General features: G+C 41.6%; 1 protein-coding gene across 2 annotated transcripts in view; it reads left to right on the plus strand.

Moving 5' to 3' along the window:
* The first annotated feature begins 448 nt into the window (after positions 1-448).
* The window catches only part of LOC124033790 (myotubularin-related protein 13-like), a 163,980-nt gene continuing 142,098 nt past the window's right edge, over positions 449-22,330 (plus strand). Inside the window, exon 1 of one of the 2 annotated variants that reach the window (XM_046346087.1) lies at positions 449-608. In XM_046346087.1, the coding sequence (XP_046202043.1) occupies positions 554-608 (55 nt within the window). In that variant the 5' untranslated portion in view covers positions 449-553. The remainder of the gene's footprint in view (positions 609-22,330) is intronic. The other variant, XM_046346089.1, reaches the window with a different exon arrangement.

The following is a 22,330-nucleotide window of genomic DNA, read 5'->3' on the forward strand; positions in this document are numbered from 1 at the left end:
TATTGACACAGATTTTCCCACCAGCACCCTCTGCTAAGTGCTTCTAGCAAACTAAATATCCTATACAATTAATTCAATACATGTTTAAGAAATACTGGATGCCACAACCTACAATACTTTTAATTTATCTTAATGTATTATAACCCACATTCTTGCAAAGAAAATTAGGCTACTATTTTTTCTCATCTAGCCTAGTCACATCTACTCTCGAATGGACTTGAACATATTTGGGTAACTTATTTTTTTTCCATGTACTTTTCATTTTTTTACCCCTTTTCTCCCCAATTGGTAGGTAACTTTTTTTTTAATGAGCATGCTAACGGGATTCGAGTGGTCATCAGATGGTTTTCCGTGCTGGCCAACAAGCGGTGTGGCAGGGTGTGACCCTGTTTGCTGCCACACAGTTTCTATTTGTAAACCAAGCGCCCACGCCCATGGATGTCGCTACTTCTATACGCAGGCGCAATATCACTCCTTCTGTCAAACATGGCTGTGCTTTTGAAGAAAGAAAAATGCTGAATTGTGTTGGTAGATTTCGGAATAAGAAGCAAACATGGCGAGATTGGCTGATTATTTGATTGTCGTGAGATTAGATCAGGACAAAACTGGTAAGTTTTTGAATGTAACACTTGGAACACGAATGCTACATTGAACTTCAAATGCTTGGGTTTATCCAGGCCGTCAGTGTTGATAATGCTTGCTGGTTAGCTTAGACTAGCTAGGTGGTTAGCTATTGATATCTGAGATTTGAAGCAGTCTAGCGTGTCATTGTTGAACTATTGGTATATTTAGAATGCACATACGACGGGGTTTATATATATGCTACGGGGGGTGGGGGGGGACGATGACGACTGAGTGTTGTAGATATTTAAACCACAAACTGGAGTTTCATTGAGACGAACTGTAACATCCTGTTGATCCAGCCCTTTGGAATTGTAGTTCGTGACGCGCGTGGCTTGCACCGGGAGCAGCTTTGGTATCATGATTTTGGAGAATGCATTCAGCTGTAAGGTTTGCATGAGTCTCATATCATTTACAATCTCACATCATTTGCAACTTGTCGGATATCATATATTTGTTTGACACCGGCAGAATGAGAATAGAAATCCTAACTTCCTGTCTTATATGACATTGTTTTTATCCAACGTTCCTACAAGATGGGCTGGGCATAGGGGAAGTCAATTACTTGGTATTTCTGTATTTTTGGGGGGACTCAAAAGTGGGGCCCAGAACTGGGGTTCCCAAACCAGACCCACACTCTGGTCTGCTAAACCATTGTTATACTGTACTTTTGTAAAAAAATTACTTGGCCTACAGTTGGAACATTCCTTTTGAATTGGCTTGGTTGAAAGAGGAACCTACTGAAGAAGAGCAAACAAGAAAGAGGATTTTTCTACTGAGCCCAAAGTATGGCCTGCATTCGAAGAATGATGAAGGAACGTAGACTTACCCGTAAGGGAGTAAAGACACATCCCAAGTGCAGTGGCATCTTTCCAGGCCCATGTGTGAGAGGGAGACAACCAACCAACCAATCCAGCTGAATCAACTCACTTACTAGAGGCAGCCACATGAACAGGTAAATAGTGGCCCCAATGTCACTCAACTGACAAACAACTTCTGTGCCGTAGGAACAAAATGTTCATCCATCTAGGCATCGCTTGAGCCTAGATGGATTCTGCCTGTTCATAAAACCCCCAGTTCTGACTGAGATGGATAATGATGAATAGACTGAGAGTGGTGGATCCCCCTGATAAGAGGATGCTTGTTACAGCCAGAGGTGATTGAATACACCTCTAGTAGGGATGGGGATTTCCAGATAAAAAAAGTATCTCTGTCCATCCTCTGTTTATTTTCCCATCCTCTTCTCATGTGTTACTGAGGTGTGGGATTATGTACATCCAGGGATGTCTGGACCTGGGGGGAATCAGGAGTTGTACTGCATAGATGTCCCTTTGTGTGAACTGCAGTTGCATCCTCTACTCTACTAGAAAACTGGAAATGCTTTTTAGAGTTAATACAGACTCTCACAAAAAGAAAACAAACAACAAGAACATGTCTTCCTGAGAATGCATTTCACTTAATTGCTTTGCCCTTCTTTTGTAAAGCTGGACTGCAGACAGTGAGCTGAGTAGACAGACAACAGCTGCTTTTTCTCCACCTTGATTGTTAAGTCCAGCCAGGGATCCACACAGAAGTCATGATCACTTCCCAGCTTTATTGTGGCTCCTGCTTCACACTTGACCCAATTCTGTTCCAAATGACTGACTCGTAAAAAATCATGTTGATGCTAGTTGTCATTTGTTGAAGGATAAGTCTGCTGTAAAGAGAGCGGCCCAGCCAGTCCATGGCATAAACTAGGTTAGGCTATTTCTACTCCAGTGATATTTTACTAATGGGAGCCTCCCTCCGTGTAGGAAGATTGGGAATAAATACATTGGTCAGGTAAGACATTAAACCAACAGGACGAGCCACATTTACATTTTACATTTAAGTCATTTAGCAGACGCTCTTATCCAGAGCGACTTACAAATTGGTGCATTCACCTTATGACATCCAGTGGAACAGCCACTTTACAATAGTGCATCTAAATCTTTAAAGGGGGGGGGTGAGAAGGATTACTTTATCCACATATTGTCCAAGGCATAATTTAATGGATTTTCAGCCTAGTAAAGCACACAAACTCTTCAGATCTGTAGCTTACATTCCTTGGAGACCTTAATAAAGGCACGTATCTAGCCAACATCAACCCACTACATTCAGTTTGTCATACCACTAAATTTGACTTCAGCATGGGTGAGAGGTAGGCCCTACCTGGAAAGGAACCTTTTATGATGATGATGGCAGCTTTTGATGGAAATTATTTTTCGTCTTTTGTGTCTGCATCACTGTGGTCACATAGATAACAATGAATAGAAGTTTGGTTGGACGATATTACGATAATATCGACAGTGATTGACAGCCATTGTTGATGGTGACGACATCATGACGTGACAGACAACGGTTTAGCCTATTTGAATTTGACTGGCACCCCACAGTATAGAACAGTGTCTGGTAGAGCACCGCAGGGCAGCACACAAGTGACATTCCGAGTAATTTGCCTATTCCTATTTGCTATTACCTATTTCAATATGTTACACAACGCAAGAGAGTAATGCAGGCCAGACAGAGCGGAGAATTCCTGTCAGAATATATGGTTTCTCCTCCCCTACCCCCTGGTCGGATGCTTGGTTTTTAGGCTATGGCCTATACTTAATAATAGCGGACACTTCTTAACTGTCTTGCGTTTGATCTGTTTTAAAGAAATGTAGCCTATTTCCTTCGATTGGCTATATGACTGAAGGCTACGCTTCATCATTTTATGCATTGTTTGCGCAATCGGCTTTACTAGTTGAGTGACAACCAATGTCATTTGCTAGGTTATTTAAAAAAAAATCAAAGACACTGTTCAAAAGGTTGTTTTACTAGAATAAAAGTAGGCTATTGGTAGGCTATATGCATTTTTTTTTAACACTTTTTCCTCTACACCTATCGTGAGATCAATTGGTAATTACACTCTTGTCCCAACTCCCTTACCGACTCGGGAGAGGCGACGGTCGAGAGCCATGGATCCTCTGAAACACGACCCTGCCAAGCTGCAGTGCTTCTTGACACACTGCTTGCTTAACCCAGAAGCCAGGCGCACCAATGTGTTGGAGGAAACACCGTACAGCTGGTGACCGTGTCAGCATGCATGCGCCCGGCCCACCACAGGAGTCTCTAGAGCGCGATGGGCCAAAGATATCCCGAGAAGATCACTCCGTGTCTGTCAACTCCCAAACGGTCTAAAACATTAGGTTATGAGACTGGGGAGAGGTGAAATCCAAAGTTGTGCTATATAGGGTTGCACAATTTGGGGAATATTCAGAGGTGGACATTTTCTGTGGGAATTAATGGAAATGTATGCAAATTTAATATTAATACCATTCAAATGTAGATGTTTTTTTTTGGATTTGATATATTCATCATATGGAGACGAACATAAGCCTTTTACTTTATCATAAGTAGACATAATTGCAAATTATTAAATCCCACCAATAGTTTTTTATTTCTATTTAGTTACGAATTGAACTTCAATTAAATGAGTTGACTTATGGGATAATTTCACTGAACAACAAAAGGGAATATTGAATGATCCCCAATGATCCATCGCATCTCCCAAAAACATTTTCAACATGCATCTATAAAATGATAGTCTACAAACTAAAGCTTAATTTGTCTTCCTCTCAGGCTTCCATATCTTCTACCTGGACCTTCTCAATGTCCACCTCTTGAACATCAGACTCTGAGGCCTCATTCTTCACTGTCACTTTCCAACCTTGTTGAGGATGGCTCGATGTTAGGCTCAAAAAGCCTGAAATCTGCCTAGATGGCCACCAATTTTTCAACCCTTGTATTGGTCAGCCTGTTGCGTGCTTTAGTGTGTGTGTTCCCAAACAAGGACCAGTTGTGCTCTGAGGCTGCGGATGTTGGTGGGATTTGGAGGATGATTGAGGCAACAGGGGAAAGAGCCTCAGATCCACAAAGTCCCTTCCATCAGGTGGCTGATGAGATATGTTGGCACGACTGCCATATTGCATCTCCATCCCAAAGCCCTTGCTTGGAAGTGTACTTTGCCAGACTGCCAAGAACCTTGCCCTCATCCAGGCCAAGGTGGCGAGACATGGTAATGATGACATCATATGCCTTATTGATCTCTGCACCAGACAGGATGCTTTTGCCAGCATGCTTGGGGTCCAACAGGTACGCTGTGGCGAGTATGGGCTTCAGGCAGAAGTCTTTGCTTTTTGATGTATTTCAGAACTGGAGTTTCCTCTGGTTAGAGCAATAGTGAAGTGGGCAAGGCAGTACAGATTTATTCTCTTACACCTGCAAGCAGTGTCTGAACATCAGACAGGATGATATTGTCTCCCTTAATCCGTGCAATGGCTACTGCTATAGGTTTCAGGCTGCTTACCACTCTCTCCCAAAATACATCATTCAGGAGGATCCTCTTGATTGGGCTGTCCATATCGGCAGACTGTGGTATGGCCATTTCTTGGAGAGACTCCTTCCCCTCCAGGAGACTGTCAAACATGATGACAACACCACCCCAATGGGTGTTGCTGGGCAACTTCAATGTGGCACTCTTATTCTTCTCACTTTGCTTGGTGAGGTAGATTGCTGCTATAACTTGATGATCCTTCACATACCTAACCATTTCCTTGTCTCTCTTGTAGAGTGTATCCATTGTTTTCAGTGCCAAGACCTCCTCGAGGAGCATAGTCATTGCATGAGCAGCACTGCCAATGGGTGTGATGTGAGGGTAGGACTCCTTCACTTTAGACCAAGCAGCCTTCATTTTGGCAGCATTGTCTGTCACCAGTGCAAATACCTTCTGTGGTCCAAGGTCATTGATGACTACCTTCAGCTCATCTGCAATGTAGAGATCAGTGTGTCTGTTGTCCCTTGTCTGTGCTCTTGTAGAATACTGGTTGAAGGGTGGAGATGATGTAGTTAATTATTCCTTGCCCACAAACATTTGACCACCCTTCAGAGATGATTGCAATACAGTCTGCTTTCTCTATGATTTGCTTGACCTTCACTTGAACTTTGTTGAACTCTGCATCCAGCAAATGAGTAGATAAGCATGTCTGGTTGGAGGGGTGTATGCTGGGCGAATAACATTCGAGCAAGACATTCATCAGCATTTCTCTGACTACGTTCCTCCATTGAGTCAAAACAACTTCTGATTCCTGGAGGACCACGAGCTGTTGCTATCGGTAAAGTGTCTGATTCACCATTTTCACCTCGAATAGAAGTAGAGGGACTTTAGAGGTTGCTTGTTGTGAGCGCTGGGGGAACTTTATGCACTTGGCCAGAGGATTCTGCATCTTTGTTGCGTTCTTCACATATGATTTGTGATAGTATTTGCAAATGTACATAGCTTTTCTTTCTACATTAGCTACAGTGAAATGTCTCCACACATCAGATAGTGCCTGTGGCATTTTCCTGCAAAGATTAGAAAAAAATGAGTAAAATAACAAAACAAATTCCATGTACAGATACATTGTTAAGCAGTTAGATTAAACAACTCCTTTGTAAGATAAATGTTTTAAAATGAAACATGTATGGAAACAGGTGAATTAACACAGGCTCAAGCAAGCTAAAACCCACATTGTAGCAAAAACTAACTAGCAGAGATTAAGTTAGAAATAATTTAAACACTTTGCTGTAGACTACAATTTACTAGTTTTCAAAAACTCATGTATGTCATGTACAATATATTCACCCCACCCAGTATTGTAATCAAAACGTACCAGAAAACCATGTTTTTCCTGGCTCTGACAGTGTAGTTGTGTGGGCTCAATAACATCTCATTAGTGTGGAGGATCTTGAGAATCAGCTGCACGTGATGGAAGAATGCACTGTGCATGCAGAGGGTGACAATTCCATTGAATTGGGGATAGTTTAACCAAAATATATATTTTTTAAATTTTACCTTTATTTAACTAGGCAAGTCAGTTAAGAACAAATTCTTATTTTCAATGATGGCCTAGGAACAATGGGTTAACTGCCTGTTCAGGGGCAGAACGACAGATTTGTACCATGTCAGCTCGGGGATTTGAACTTGCAACCTTCCGGTTACTAGTCCAACGCTCTAACCACTAGGCTACCCTGTCGCCCCAAAATATGCCACAAGACCTAGAATTGTGTATCCCACAAAAAAAGGTTCACCGTTATAAGGCAACTAAACGTGGTCCTTCTGTAGCTCAGTTGGTAGAGCATGGCGCTTGTAACGCCAGCGTTGTGGGTTCGATTCCCGGGATCACCCATACGTAGAATGTATGCACACATGACTGTAAGTCGCTTTGGATAAAAGCGTCTGCTAAATGGCATATATTATTATTATTATATTAAACTTCCCATGGAAAATTTCTGGAAATTTACCGTGAAGTTTCAGACCCTTTGCAACCCTTGTGCCATATATTCATTGGCTATGACCAATGTTCCCCCCCCTTGCAGCACAGCTCCCCGGGACTGCCAGCGCAGAGTGCAGAAGAGAAGTCAACCCAAGGAGAGAAGCACGAGATTGATCTTCACTCAACATTGTAGAGTTTTCCCTGTTAACACTGTCAATGTTTCCTTTTACTGTGGCAATTGTGATCGAATCAATGCAATATTAACCACTTTCAATGCAACATGCCATAAACAACAATAACTATGTAAGTAATGTTATTGTAGGCAGAAGTAATCCGAGTAGATTATATTGTACACGACTCAGCCCGGACCAGTGCGGCATAACCAATCAGAGCTGCAGTAGGTCTATATGCAAATAGGCTATTGCCATATATGGATCTGTGCCATTTACTTTGAACTGGACTGTTTACATTTTATTTTATATATAACTAGGCAAATCAGTTCAGAACAAATTCTTATTTACAATGGCACCCTACACCAGCCAAACATGGACGATGCTGGGCCAATTGTGCCCTGCCCTATGGGTCTCCCAATCACGGCCTGTTGTGACGCCGCAATTACTGAGATGCAGTGCCTTAGACCGATGCACCACTCGGGAGCCCACAGCTGTGGTCGTGAGTAGTTGAGCTTGTTTTGAGATCAAAGCAAGAGCTGCATGTAGCCACGTGTGAACATTTTCTTCATATCCTTTGCTAGTTAGTGAGTTATTAACCCAGTTATAGATATTGTAATCAGCGATAGTTGAGGGAATGCTTCCTACAAGAGCACAACCGTGTACATTTCTAGACATCTTTGAAAAGCAAGTCGGGTAAAAGCTTTTTTTTTTGTCTCAAAGGGGCAGTGTTGTATTTTGAGACTGGCTTGAATAAGATAAGTAGCTAATTTGTCTGATTCTCTGTAATAATGAATCTGCGAGAATGACCAATAAATTAGTTTGTGACGGTGATTTCAGATTAAAAAGTGAACGTTTTTCCCCCAAACTGATAGTGTGTGGGTAGATGCCCAGTATCTCTTATGGCTCAGCTAAAGTGCCTACAGACACCATAGACATATACAGTGCATTCCGAAATGAATCAGACCCCTTGACCTGTTCCAGATTTTGTTATGGTATAGCCTTATGTATTAAATCACCCCCCCCTCATAAATCTACACATAATACCCAATAGTGACAAAGCAAAAACAAGTTTGAGAAATGTTTGTATATATATATATATATATATATATATATATATATCAACCTTGAGTCTTCTTGGGTATGACGCTACAAGCTCGGCCCACCTGTATTCTTTGTAGATCCTCTCAAGCTCTGTCAGGTTGGATGGGGTGCGTTGCTCCACAGCTATTTTCAGGTCTTTCCAGAGATGTTTGATCGGTTCAAGTCTGGTCTGTGGCTGGGCCACTCAAGGACATTGAGACTTGTTCTGAATCATTCCTGCATTGTCTTTTCTGTGTGCTTAGGGTTGTTGTCCTGTTCGAAGGTGAACCTTAGCGTCAGTCTGAGGTCCTGAGCCATCTGGAGCAGGTTTTCATCAAGGATCTTTCTGTACTTTTGCTCCGTTCATCGTATCCTGACTAGTCTCCCAGTCCCTGCCACTGAAAAACATCCCTATCACATGATTCTGCCACCGCTATGCTTCACTGTAGGGATGGTGCCAGGTTCCCTCCAGAAGTGACGCTTGGCATACAGGCCAAAGAGTTCAATCTTTGTTTCATCAGACCAGAGAATCTTGATTCTCATGGTCTGAGAGTCTTTAGGTGCCTTTTGGCAAACTTCAAGCGGGCTGTTGTGCCTTTTTACCGAAGTGACCTCAGTGACCTTTGAGTTCTTGGTCACCTCCCTGACCAAAGTGCTTTTCCCCCAATTGCTCAGTTTGGCTGGGTGCCCAGCTCCACGAAGAGCCTTTGTGCTTCCAAACCACTTCCATGTAGGAAAGGTACCCTTCCCCAGATCTGTACCTCGACAAAATCCTGTCTCGGAGCTCTACGGACAATTCCTTCGACCGCAGGGCTTGGTTTTTGCTCTGACATTCACTGTCAACTCTATGTGCCTTTTAAATTATATCCAATCACTTTGATTTACCAATGGTGGATTACGATCAAGTTGTAGAGACATTAAGCATGAGCAATGGAAACAGGATGCACCCGAGCTCAATTTTGAGTCTCATTGCAAAAGGTCTGAATACTTACTCAAAAGTTTGGACACACCTCATTCCAGGGTTTTTATGTGCACTATTTGTTTTACATTGTAGAATAATAGTGAAGACATCAACTGTGAAATAACACATATGGAATTATTAAGCAACCAAATAAATAAACCTCAAATCAAAAAATATTTTATATTTAAGATTCTTTAAAATAGCCAACCTTTGCCTTGACAGCTTTGCACACTCTGGGCATTGTTTCAAACGGCTTCACCTGGAATGCTTTTCCAATAGTCTTGAATGAGTCCCCACATATGCTGAGCACTTGACTTTTTTCCCTTTCACTCTGCAGCCCAACTCATCCCAAACCATCTCATTTGGGTTGAGCATCTGATGCAGCACTCAATCACTCTCCTCCTTGGTTATAGCCCTTACACAGCCCGGTGTGTTGTGTCGTCGTCCTGTTGACAAACAAATGATAGTCCCACTAAGCGCAAACCAGATGGGATGGCATATTGCTGCAGAATACTGTGGTAGCCATGCTGGTTAAGTGTGCCTTGAATTCTAAATAAATCACAGCCTGTGTCACCAGCAAAGCACCATCACACCACCTCCATGCTTCACGGTGGGAACCACACAGGCGGAGATCATTCGTTCACCGACTCCGCATCTCACAAAGACACAGCGGTTGGAAACAAAAATTGAACATTTAGATTCATCAGACAAAAGGACAGATTTCCACCGGTCTAATGTCCATTGCTCGTGTTCCTTGGCCCAAGCAAGTCTCTTATTGTTGTGGTTTCTTTGAAGCAATTCGACCACGAAGGCCTGATTTTAACGCAGTCTCTTCTGAACAGTTGATGTTTGAGATGTCTGTTACTTGAACTCTGAAGCATTTATTTGGGCTGCAATTTCTGAGGCTGGTAATTATAATAAACTTTTCCTCTGCAGCAGAGGTAACTCTGGGTCTTCCTTTCCTGTGGCGGTCCTCATGAGCCAGTTTCATCTTAGCACTTGATGATTTTTGCAACTGCAGTTGAAGAAATGTACAAAATTATTGGAAATTTTCACATTTACCTTCATGTCTTAATGGAATGATGAACTGTTTTTCTCTTTGCTTATTTAAGCTGTTCTTGCCATAACATAGACTTGGTCTTTTACCAAATAGGGCTATCATCTGTATACCACCCCGACCCTGTCACAACACAACTGATTGGCTCAAACGCATTAAGAAAAGTTCATTCGTGGAATTTCTTTCAACAAGGCACACCTGTTAATTGAAATGCATTCCAGTGATTACCTCATGAAGCTGTTTGAGAATGCCAAGAGTGTGGAAAGTTGTCAAGGCAAAGGTTGGCTACTTTAAAGAATCTAAAATATAGCTTTTTTCCCCTTTAGTTTTGGTTGCTTCATGATTCCATACAGTGCCTTGCGAAAGTATTCGGCCCCCTTGAATTTTGTGACCTTTTGCCACATTTCAGGCTTCAAACATAAAGATATAAAACTGTATTTTGTTTTTGTGAAGAATCAACAACAAGTGGGACACAATCATGAAGTGGAACGACATTTATTGGATATTTCAAACTTTTTTTTAACAAATCAAAAACTGACAAATTGGGCGTGCAAAATTATTCAGCCCCTTTACTTTCAGTGCAGCAAACTCTCTCCAGAAGTTCAGTGAGGATCTCTGAATGATCCAATGTTGACCTAAATGACTAATGATGATAAATACAATCCACCTGTGTGTAATCAAGTCTCCTTATAAATGCACCTGCACTGTGATAGTCTCAGGGGTCTGTTAAAAGCGCAGAGAGCATCATGAAGAACAAGGAACACAGCAGGCAGGTCTGAGGTTGACAACTCCATTGTGTCCTCCTCCCAGAGCGCTAAGAACCTTGGCGTGATCCTGGACAACAAACTGTCGTTCTCAACTAACATCAAGGCGGTGGCCCGTTCCTGTAGGTTCATGCTCTACAACATCCGCAGAGTACGACCCTGCCTCACACAGGAAGCGGCGCAGGTCCTAATCCAGGCACTTGTCATCTCCCGTCTGGATTATTGCAACTCGCTGTTGGCTGGGCTCCCTGCCTGTGCCATTAAACCCCTACAACTCATCCAGAACGCCGCAGCCCGTCTAGTGTTCAACCTTCCCAAGTTCTCTCACGTCACCCCGCTCCTCCGCTCTCTCCACTGGCTTCCAGTTGAAGCTCGCATCCGCTACAAGACCATGGTGCTTGCCTACGGAGCTGTGAGGGGAACGGCACCTCAGTACCTCCAGGCTCTGATCAGGCCCTACACCCAAATAAGGGCACTGCGTTCATCCACCTCTGGCCTGCTCGCCTCCCTACCACTGAGGAAGTACAGTTCCCGCTCAGCTCAGTCAAAACTGTTCGCTGCTCTGGCTCCCCAATGGTGGAACAAACTCCCTCACGACGCCAGGACAGCGGAGTCAATCACCACCTTCCGGAGACACTTGAAACCCCACCTCTTTAAGGAATACCTAGGATAGGATAAAGTAATCCTTCTCACCCCCCCTCCCCCCTTAAAATATTTAGATGCACTATTGTAAAGTGGTTGTTCCACTGGATGTCATAAGGTGAATGCACCAATTTGTAAGTCGCTCTGGATAAGAGCGTCTGCTAAATGACTTAAATGTAAATGTAAATGTAGATAATTTGTGAAGAAGTTTAAAGCCGGATTTGGATACAAAAAGATTTCCCAAGCTTTAAACATCCCAAGGAGCACTGTGCAAGCAATCATATTGAAATGGAAGGAGAATCAGATCACTGCAAATCTACCAAGACCTGGCCGTCCCTCTAAACTTTCAGCTCATACAAGGAGAAGACTGATCAGAGATGCAGCCAAGAGGCTGATCACTCTGGATGAACTGCAGAGATCTACAGCTGAGGTGGGAGACTCTGTCCATAGGACAACAATCAGTCGTACATTGCACAAATCTGGCCTTTATGGAAGAGTGGCAAGAAGAAAGCCATTTCTTAAAGATATCCATAAAAAGTTTAGTTTAAAGATTGCCACAAGCCACCTGGGAGACACACCAAACATGTGGAAGAAGGTGCTCTGGTCAGATGAAACCAAAATTGCACCTTTTGGCAACAATGCAAAATGTTATGTTTGGTGTAAAAGCAACACAGCTCATCACCCTGAACCCACCATCCCCACTGTCAAACATGGTGGTGGCAGCATCATGGTTTGGGCCTGCTTTTCTTCAGCAGGGACAGGGAAGATGGTTAAAATTGATGGGAAGATGGATGGAGCCAAATACAGGACCATTCTGGAAGAGAACCTGATTGAGTCTGCAAAAGACCTGAGACTGGGACGGAGATTTGTATTCCAACAAGACAATGATCCAAAACATGGTGCAAAATCTACAATGGAATGGTTCAAAAATAAACATATCCAGGTGTTAGAATGGCCAAGTCAAAGTCCAGACCTGAATCCAATCGAGAATCTGTGGAAAGAACTGAAAACTGCTGTTCACAAATGCTCTCCATCCAACCTCACTGAGCTCGAGCTGTTTTGCAAGGAGGAATGGGAGGAATGGGGAAAAAAATTCAGTCTCTCGATGTGCAAAACTGATAGATATACCCCAAGCGACTTACAGCTGTAATCGCAGCAAAAGGTGGCGCTACAAAGTATTAACTTAAGGGGGCTGAATAATTTTGCACGCCCAATTTTTCAGTTTTTGATTTGTTAAAGTTTGAAATATCCAATAAATGTCGTTCCACTTCATGATTGTGTCCCACTTGTTGATTCTTCACAAAAAAATACAGTTTTATATCTTTATGTTTGAAGCCTGAAATGTGGCAAAAGGTCGCAAAGTTCAAGGGGGCCAAATACTTTCGCAAGGCACTGTATGTGTTATTTCATAGTTTTGAATTATAATTTAATACATTTTATAGTAAGGCTGTAATTTAACAAAATGTGGAAAAAGTCAAGGGGTCTGAATACTTTCCGAATGCATTGTACATCCTTTACACAGACAGCTAGCTCAGAAGCCAGGATCTTGAGTTCCATCAGCAACAGATTTGAATTTACAATAAAATGAATGTCAAACCGAATAGCACCAACTCGTTTCAAACTATAATCGTTCCTGTATCAGAGCCCATGTATCTAGATGCGTATCAAATCATCTTGAAAGGGAAAGATGCGCATCCCAAGTACATAAACATGATAGGACGAAGTTTTACATCTTAACCTAAACTGTACCTCCAGAGGTTGTACTAGGGCTTTGTTTCCCTGGGGATTAATGTCTGATTTGATCCATGAACTGTGGATTTATTTTGCTGCATTGAGCTGGAATGTAAAAAAAAAAAAAAAAATGTGCCTGGATGAAGACTTGAATAAGTAGTGTGTCTTTCTCCTTACTGAAGGATACTCTTTCTGGGTATTTGGCGTTGGAGCTGTAGTAAATATATTCTCTGGCTTACTGTGTGCCATAAATCGTAATTTGCAAAGTGAAATGGAGGAGTTTGCCCTGCTGCCTGCCTCATACTGTATGTGACAGAAATGATAACCTCTCCGATTAGAGCTACATAGATGTGTTTGAGGCATTTACTGGCCAATCCTGGCTTTATGACAGACCTTGCTCCCTTTTATTAAAGTTGTGGACACAGGAAATGGCTTGCATAATGTGACTCAAACCTGCAAGAAAAAATACCCTCTCATTCATTGCGAGCGAGAACAAACTGCTTCCATATGCCTGATGGTTCTATCATTTTAGCTGTGCACTTTTTAGGGATGCAAGAATGCTAGAGGTCAATGTGGGGTGGAATGTCTTCATCAGCATATACTGTAGCATGACTCGAATGGTTTCTCCACACTTGGCTTTGGCTGTTGTACTGTTCAGCTCGAGATTGCTGCCTCTTGATGAGTAATGTTTTGTTGATTTTGTTGCTTAAGTGTAGCTCTGTGAATAATTGCAGGTTTAAAAAAAATGGCAAATTGCCATATACAAAGATTTATCACAAAGCTGATTTGTATTTTCTTGACTGGGCTTTACAATGTGATTTATCTGACACTTGCGTCACTTGTGCTTGCCTATTTGCACAAGCAAAAATCACCAGCAAACAGCCTTTGTCGAAAGACGCTACTGCAGCCAGCATTCTTGGCTTTAGTTGACTAAGGTTTTATTGTCAACAGTACATTTTGTACTGTACTGTTTGAGTGCTGAATGACATGTCAATAGGTCATTTAGAAGAGGGGTTATCCATTTCCAGGGCTCCAGACTAACATTTTCCCTGGGAGAAATGTTGATATATTAAGAAGTGGAATAAACTACTGAGATGGTATTCAATTAATGCATTGTTAGATTTAACATGTCCAAGCAGGAATGCATGATTCAATCTTTTCATATGTGACCTAATCCAGTGATTGTCATGAATTTTGTATTGACAATTAGGCTATTTTTGTTTTACTATCAAAATCGGGCTCCAGGCTTTTCAGATGTTTTTGTTCATTAATTTGCCTTTATCTTTGTGTGCTAATATTATATATAGGCATATTTCGATTGGTGCTAATTAACCACCAGAGGAAGTGTGAACTCAAAACACATTAGCTAGATCGCTAACTCTAAATATAACATGTACTGCTAGTAGACATGTATTAATCTAACAATTATATGTTAAAAAGGCCAGCATCCTGGAGTCGCCTCTTCACTGTTGAGACTGGTGTTTTGCGGGTACTATTTGAAGCTGCCACTTAAGGACTTTTGAGGCGTCTGTTTCTCAAACTAGACACTAATGTATTTGTCCTCTTGCTTAGTGGTGCACCGGGGCCTCCCACTCCCTTTTCTATTATGGTTAGAGCCAGTTTGTGTTGTCCTGTGAGGGGAGTAGTACACAGTGTTGTACCAGATGTTCAGTTTCTTGGCAATTTCTCGCATGGAATAGCCTTCATTTCTCAGAACAAGACTAGACTGACGAGTTTCAGCCTGTAATCAAATTCACAAATGCTGATGCTCCAGATACTCAATTAGTCTAAAGGCTGACAGTTTTATTGCTTTTAATCGGCACAACAGTTTTCAGCTGTGCTAACATAATTGCAAAAGGGTGGCGTCACTGCTATTAGCTTCAAGACATGCATACTAGAGGTCGATTTTATGATTTTTCAACGCTGATACAGATTTTATTGGAGGACCAAAAAAAGCAGATTAAAAAAAATAAATATTTTTTATATATATATTATTGTAATAATGACATTTACAACAATACTGAATGAACACTTATTTGAACTTTTAATATAATACATCAATCTATTTAGTCTCAAATAATAAAACATGTTCATTTTGGTTTAAATAATGCAAAAACAAAGTGGAGAAGAAAGTAATATGTGCCATGTAAAAAAAGCTAATGTTTAAGTTTCTTGCTGAGAACATAATGAAAGCTGGTGGTTCCTTTTTAACATGAGTCTTCAATATTCCCAGGCAATAAGTTTTTAGGTTGTAGTTATTATAGGACTGTTTCTCTCTATACCATTTGCATTTCATATACCTTTGACTATTGGATGATCTAATGGGTACTTTAGTATTGCCAGCTTAATCTCGGGAGTTGATAAGCTTGAAGTCATAAACAGTGAAATGCTTGAAGCACAGCAAAGAGCTGCTGGCTACTTTGAAGAATCTAAAATATATTTTGATTTGGTTAACACTTTTTTGGTTACTACAATGTAGAAAATAGTCAAATGAAAGAAACCCTGGAATGAGTAGGTGTCCAAACTTTTGACTGGTACTTTCTCTCTCTGTGTGTGTGTGTGTGTGTGTGCATACAAAAGTATGTGGACACCCCTTCAAATTAGTGGATTTGGCCATGTCAGCCACACCTGTTGCTGACCGGTGTGTATACATTTGATTTTTTATGAAGCACACAACCATGCATCTCCATAGACAGTAGAATGGCCTTACTCAAGAGCTCAGTAACTTTCAACGTGGCACCATCATAGAATACCAACTTTCCAACAAGTCACTTCCTCAAATTTCTGCCCTGGTTCACTGTTGTGAAGTGGAAACGTCTAGGAGCAACAACGCACACAAGCTCACAGACCGGGACCGCTGAGTGCTAAAGAGTGAATTAAATTGTCTGTCATCGGTTGCATCACTCACTACAGGGTTCCAAACTGCATCTGGAAGCAACATCAGCACAATAACTTTTAGTCAGAAGCTTCTTGAAATGGGTTGCCCAACCCTAGTGGATACCGCCCAACCCTAGTGGATACCGCCCAACCCTAGTGGATACCGCCCAACCCTAGTGGATACCGCCCAACCCTAGTGGATACCGCCCAACCCTAGTGGATACCGCCCAACCCTAGTGGATACCGCCCTACCCTAGTGGATACCGCCCTACCCTAGTGGATACCGCCCTACCCTAGTGGATACCGCCCTACCCTAGTGGATACCGCCCTACCCTAGTGTGTAAGTGATTGTGCATCACCTGGTAGATGGCTGTTCAACAGTGATGGCCTAGTAAAATAAGCTGTTTTTTAGGCTCTCAATCTTTCACTGCTGCAGTTAGCCATAGTAACGGAGAAAAGCAGTATGTTTACCTATGCCATGTGCAATTGCATTATTCTGATTGAGAGTCGATACTAAATTCCTTATTTTAACTTATTTATATATTTTGTATTTACCCTGTGCGGATATCCGAAAAAAATGTAATAACATTAACGTATTCAAATAATTAAAATGCTCATCCCTACCATCATGGTAACTTAATGAAAGTATAAGACAATAATTTGTGGAGATTTCAATGACAAAAGCATTACACTACAGCAAAAAGGTTCATGTGACAGGATCCTTCATTTACAGTCAAACCTCTGCGTTTTCAGAAAAGTATTATCGTTACCAATGCTACAGGGTCGTAATAAAAAGTGTGGACAGTTTTAAGGAACAATGTTTTTTTAAACATTGCCTATTGCAGTGTGTAGGCCCACAAGTCCTTGGCCAAGTGGATAATCCTGGTCTGAGTCACTAGTCATAAAAGCAAAGTGTTTGTGACATGCCAACTCTTTTCCTATGTTCTTTGAAAACAGCTGGTAAACATTTCCTCTACACCTTTGGATGTCCCTGGTAAAACAGTCAATAACACCCTCCAATAACACCTGTCAACACCTGAGATGCATGTTTTTGTATTAACACTACTTTTGACCAACAGGAAACATGGAATGCCAGTCTCTCAAACCATTTGTAAAAAAATATCCTGTTTGTACGTCTGCAGAGTGGAGCTTGATCTGATAACACACTACTGTACGCAGCATAATGTTGATTTAATGTAGGCTATAATGTCACCCCTGTGTAACTAGAGGACACATCAAAAAGCTAGTTCTTATCTCCCATCCTGCAAACAACTTTCACCTTAAATAAAAAAAGTAAAGGGTGAGGCGGCTCTATCTTGGGACAATTTGTTTAAGCCGTTGCTTGTTGCCTACACAAACTGTTTAACTGAGGTGTGTGGGGGGGTAGTGGTCAGTATAATACATCCTTTGTCTGGGGTGGGGTATTCCCCTCCATTTGTCCATACTTTCCCCCCTGTGATTTCGATCAGGACCAATTTCATTCTCCACAACTGGGTCTGAGAACAGTGCATGCATTCCAACACCCTCAATCACACAGGCTGGGCGGGCATTCATCCGTCTACCCAAGAGGCAGGTAACTTTCAGAAGGAAGGATACCTTAAGCAAATTGTAAACACTCAGAATAGACTTACAATACAATTCTCCCTTGTCATATAATTGCTAAATTTACTATCAACATAAAAATATATATTTTAAAAAATCAGGATTGTATTTGTGATTATTTTTTTGCGACGCGAATATTGGGTCACGACTGAGACAACCTGGTTCAATTTGGGTACTGAGGCAAGTTGAGAAGCACTGATGTAGACCATAGGCTAGGCCCATGATGTTGTGCAACATGGAAGGATAAATGTGATCCTACCACACCAGCTTTGGAGATCTGCCAAAGGGTGGGTGGGGGGGTGCTGAGTATGAGAGAGTGGATGTATGAATGTTTGTTTGTCTTTTATTATACCGGCCAGTGTCATATTCCATATTTCATCAATTAGGGCCGTCCCCGACAACAACAAAAATCTTGGTCGACCAAAAGTCTTTCAAAAAGTTATTTCAGTTGGTCTAAAATATAAAAAAAGGTATATTTTTCCATATACAGTTTTAATAAAATCAACGATATGCATTGAGCTTGTCTGACACTTAAAGCTTACAGTTTAATGAAAAAAAGACAAATGCCTCAAGAGTGCGTCAGAGATCGAGATAACCAGAAGACATTAAAACAATGTAACCTGACCCAACTATTAGTCTCCCGCTCCTGCAGACTCTGCCATTACTCTCCTGAAGTTGCCGGTAATAAGCTACACGAGGAGTCATCAACCATTCTCATGTGGAATGCCATTGTATTTGACCATTTCTACTGATCTGCGTGCCAGTTTTCATAAGCATATTTTCATGAAACAGTTTAATTCAATTTATAGTAACGTCTTCATATCTCAACTATTGTCATGCGGTTAATCAAAATGCTATCCAAATCTAAAAGAAAATCTAAACCTAAAAAAAGTAACTTTGATTGCCATGGCCAACTACGTAAAATAAAACAGCCTACCTAAAGCCAACAAATAAAAACATTGTAGCCTGCAGGTAGAAAATATCCTGCTAAAAATAAATATCATTATGAATCACATTGGCTACATATGGCCTGTCTGCAACAAACTTGAAACATTGTTTCAACTATTAGCTTGAGCTAGCAAACTTGCAACATTGCATAAAACATTCTGGGCTCTCAGTTTCCAGCGCCAGTGAGCTCTGGACAGACACGGCTGTAGGCTATTTGCGAAAGAGATAAGAAGCAGTGCTCGACTTGCGCAGGAGCTCACCTGAGCGGAGTACCGGCACCTCAAATGTTCTACTGCTTGATCTCCTGTTCCTCTTACAGAATATTAGCTCAAAAGTATTGTGGAGCTCCTGCACCTAAATATCAACAGTATCGGCATACAAAATGAGTACCGGAACCTCTCTGTCCAAGTCAAGCACTGATAAGAAGTAGTAATCGGGTACACCTATTTTATGACCTTTCCACTGGATCAGAGCATGACATTTTTCCCTTTCACATTGGTTATCGAAAGGGATAGAGCTGGAAAGATTTTTAAAAATACATTGAGGAACTATTGTTATTCTCAATGGATGTAAAAACAGACTGTTTGCTTGCTGTTTGAGGTGAAGAAAACATTACTTTGAAAAGCTCCATGGGTCATTTAGTGGTGGTGCGTTAAGCCAATCAGATCCCCAAATGGGTACATTTATATGCCTACATTTGTGTGCAGCCTATAGGCCTAAATCTGTGTGTGCATCCTTACTCAACATTGACGGGAGCACTCCAAACAATTACTAAATTGACAAAACTAAATGGAATGAAATAAACCAAAACTTCTCTCACAAGTGTAGCATTGGTTGCGCACTCTGCTAACAACGTGTCCAAATCAACAATGATAACGGGAAGACTGGAATAACATTGACTGCATGAAGAGAAAGTAATAAACATTGTAAATGAGAAATTAACTAGTGATGCACCAACATGACATTTTTGGCCCATACCGATATTTTCCTTGTTTGCAGCCTTTTAATGTGTTTGAGCCAATTCGTTGTGTTGTGACAGGGTCGGGGTGGTATACAGATTTTTTGCTAAAAGACCCAAGTCCATATTATGGCAAGAACAGCTTAAATAAGCAAAGAGAAACAACAGTTCATTACATTAACACATTCTAAGAATTTTGTAAGTTTCTTCAAGTGCAGTCGCAAAATCATCAAGCGCCACAGGAAAGGAAGACCCAGAGTTTACCAGCCTCCAGAAATTGCAGCCCAAATAAATGCTTCAGAGTTCAAGTAACAGACACATCTCAACATCAGCTGTTCAGAGGAGACTGAATCAGGCCTTCATGGTCGAATTGCTGTAAAAAAACACTTCTAAAGGACACCAATAAGATGTAGACACTTGCTTGGGCCAAGAAACACAAGCATGGACATTAGACCGGTGGAAATCTGTCCTTTTGGTCTGATGAATCCAAATAGTCTATGTTTGTTTCTAACCGCTGTATCTTTGTGATGCAGAGTAGGGAAACGGATGACCTCCGCATGTGTGGTTCCCACCGTGAAGCATGGAGGAGGTGTGTTTGTGTGGGGGGGCTTTGCTGGTAATACTATCTGTGACTTATTTAGAATTCAAGGCACACTTAACCAGCATGGCTAGCACGGAATTCTGCAGCAATACACCATCCCATCTGGTTTTCGCTTAGTTCCACTATCATCTGTTTTTCAACAGGACAATGACCCACACACCTCCCAGGCTGTGTAAGGGTTATTTGACCAAGAAGGAGAGTGATGGAGTGCTGCATCAAATGTCCTGGCCTCCACAATCACTCGACCTCAACCCAATTGAGATGGTTTGGGACTGCAGAGTGAAGGAAGGAAAAGCAGCCAACAAGTGCTCAGCATAAGTCCCTCAAGACTGTTGGAAAAACATTCCAGGTGAAGATGGTTGAGTGAATGCCAAGAGTGTGCGACGCTGTCATCAAGGCAAAGGGTAGTTACTTTGAAGAATCTAAAATATATTTTGATTTAAAGATAAACTTTTTGTAACTCCAACCACCGTGTCTGATTTCAAAAAGGCTTTCAATGGAAAAACAGCCTTTCAAAATAATAGTACTTCCTGGTTGGATTTTCCTCAGGTTTTCGCCTGCCATATCAGTTCTGTTATACTCAGACATTATTTTAACAGTTTTGGAAACTTTAGTGTTTTCTATCCAAATCTTCTAATTATATGCATATCCTGTCTTCTGGGACTGAGTAGCAGGCAGTTTAATTTGGGCATGCTTTTCATCCAAATTTCCTAATGCTGCCCCCTACCCCAGTGAAGTTAAACCTTTTACAACCGGGAAATGTTAGAGCGATTTTGGGTATATTGCATCATTAACTTATATTGTGGTTATAAGTAGTGACGTAGCACTGCGACAAGCCCCCCGGTATTAAATCATACCATCAGTATTTTGAAATAAACCGTTTATACCGGGGTATCGCCTCGTTTCAGGAAACGAGGCTTATGTTGTGTGTCACTACTTCAGGAGCGTCTTTTGAATGGTATTCCGGTTTTACTTTACCTTTAACGGTATTTGAATGTTAGATTTGTTAAATGTGCTACATCCATTTTTAAAGTTTACTTCGCTACTCGAGTCATCTCTCTCCGCTCTCTCGATGCCGCTTTCCACACAGACCTAGCCCCGCGCGGTTTGTTGTTCCTGGACCTACGAGACACTTGCGTTCAGTCTGCATGGTCAATGCAGTACATGCAACAATGTTGATGACAACCATGCTATTTTCATTTGCTTCTTAATATAATTCCACTAGCGTTCTGTAATTACACTATTAGTTTGTTTCTTACATCTGCAAACAGCTAGTTTGTCATTTAGCAGGTTTGTCATTTAGCAGGTTGCCATAGAAATAGAATGAATAGATGATGGCATGAGTTTCTGTGGTTGCCATGGCGCCATCAGGTAGCCTAGGCAGAGGTTCTGTACATTTTGTAAATTATTATTATTTTATGTATTTAAAAAAAAAATGAATATAGCTAATTAATATGATCAGAATCCACCACAGTTTGAAGACTGAAGCTGGTGACTCATTCGTTTGGCTAGCTAGCTAATGTTAGCTGTCAATTGTTTTGATTTGAATGCCAAGCAAGACGGCATAGCCGAGGTGTGGAGTGATGAGGATAGTAGGGAGGACTAAGTTACGAGGCTACTTTTGAATTATTATTGACATGTGGTATGCTTTCGGGTGCCACGTGACTCCTGTAGCTTCATCCAAGTGGGTGCTTCATTTTGGTAATTGTGAAGGAGTCGCTAGCTAGCTACACCTAATCTGGAGTCCATGAACTGCAGTGGCTGAGGTCAAACTTCATCCTAGTCCTGCTATGGCGAAGCCACACAGACGGCAGGGACGCAAGACGCTTTGATGACACAGACCAGCTTTGCTTACTCTCACCCTTTATGACCCCCTTCCTCCGATGACCCCTCAAGCCATTAACTTTTCTGACCCTCTCATGACCACCTTCCTCCGATGACCCCTCAAGCCATTAACTTTCCTGACCCTCTCATGACCACCCTTCTCATGAATGATGT

This window comes from Oncorhynchus gorbuscha, linkage group LG04 (assembly GCF_021184085.1).
Source record: "Oncorhynchus gorbuscha isolate QuinsamMale2020 ecotype Even-year linkage group LG04, OgorEven_v1.0, whole genome shotgun sequence".
Classification (NCBI taxonomy): domain Eukaryota; kingdom Metazoa; phylum Chordata; class Actinopteri; order Salmoniformes; family Salmonidae; genus Oncorhynchus; species Oncorhynchus gorbuscha.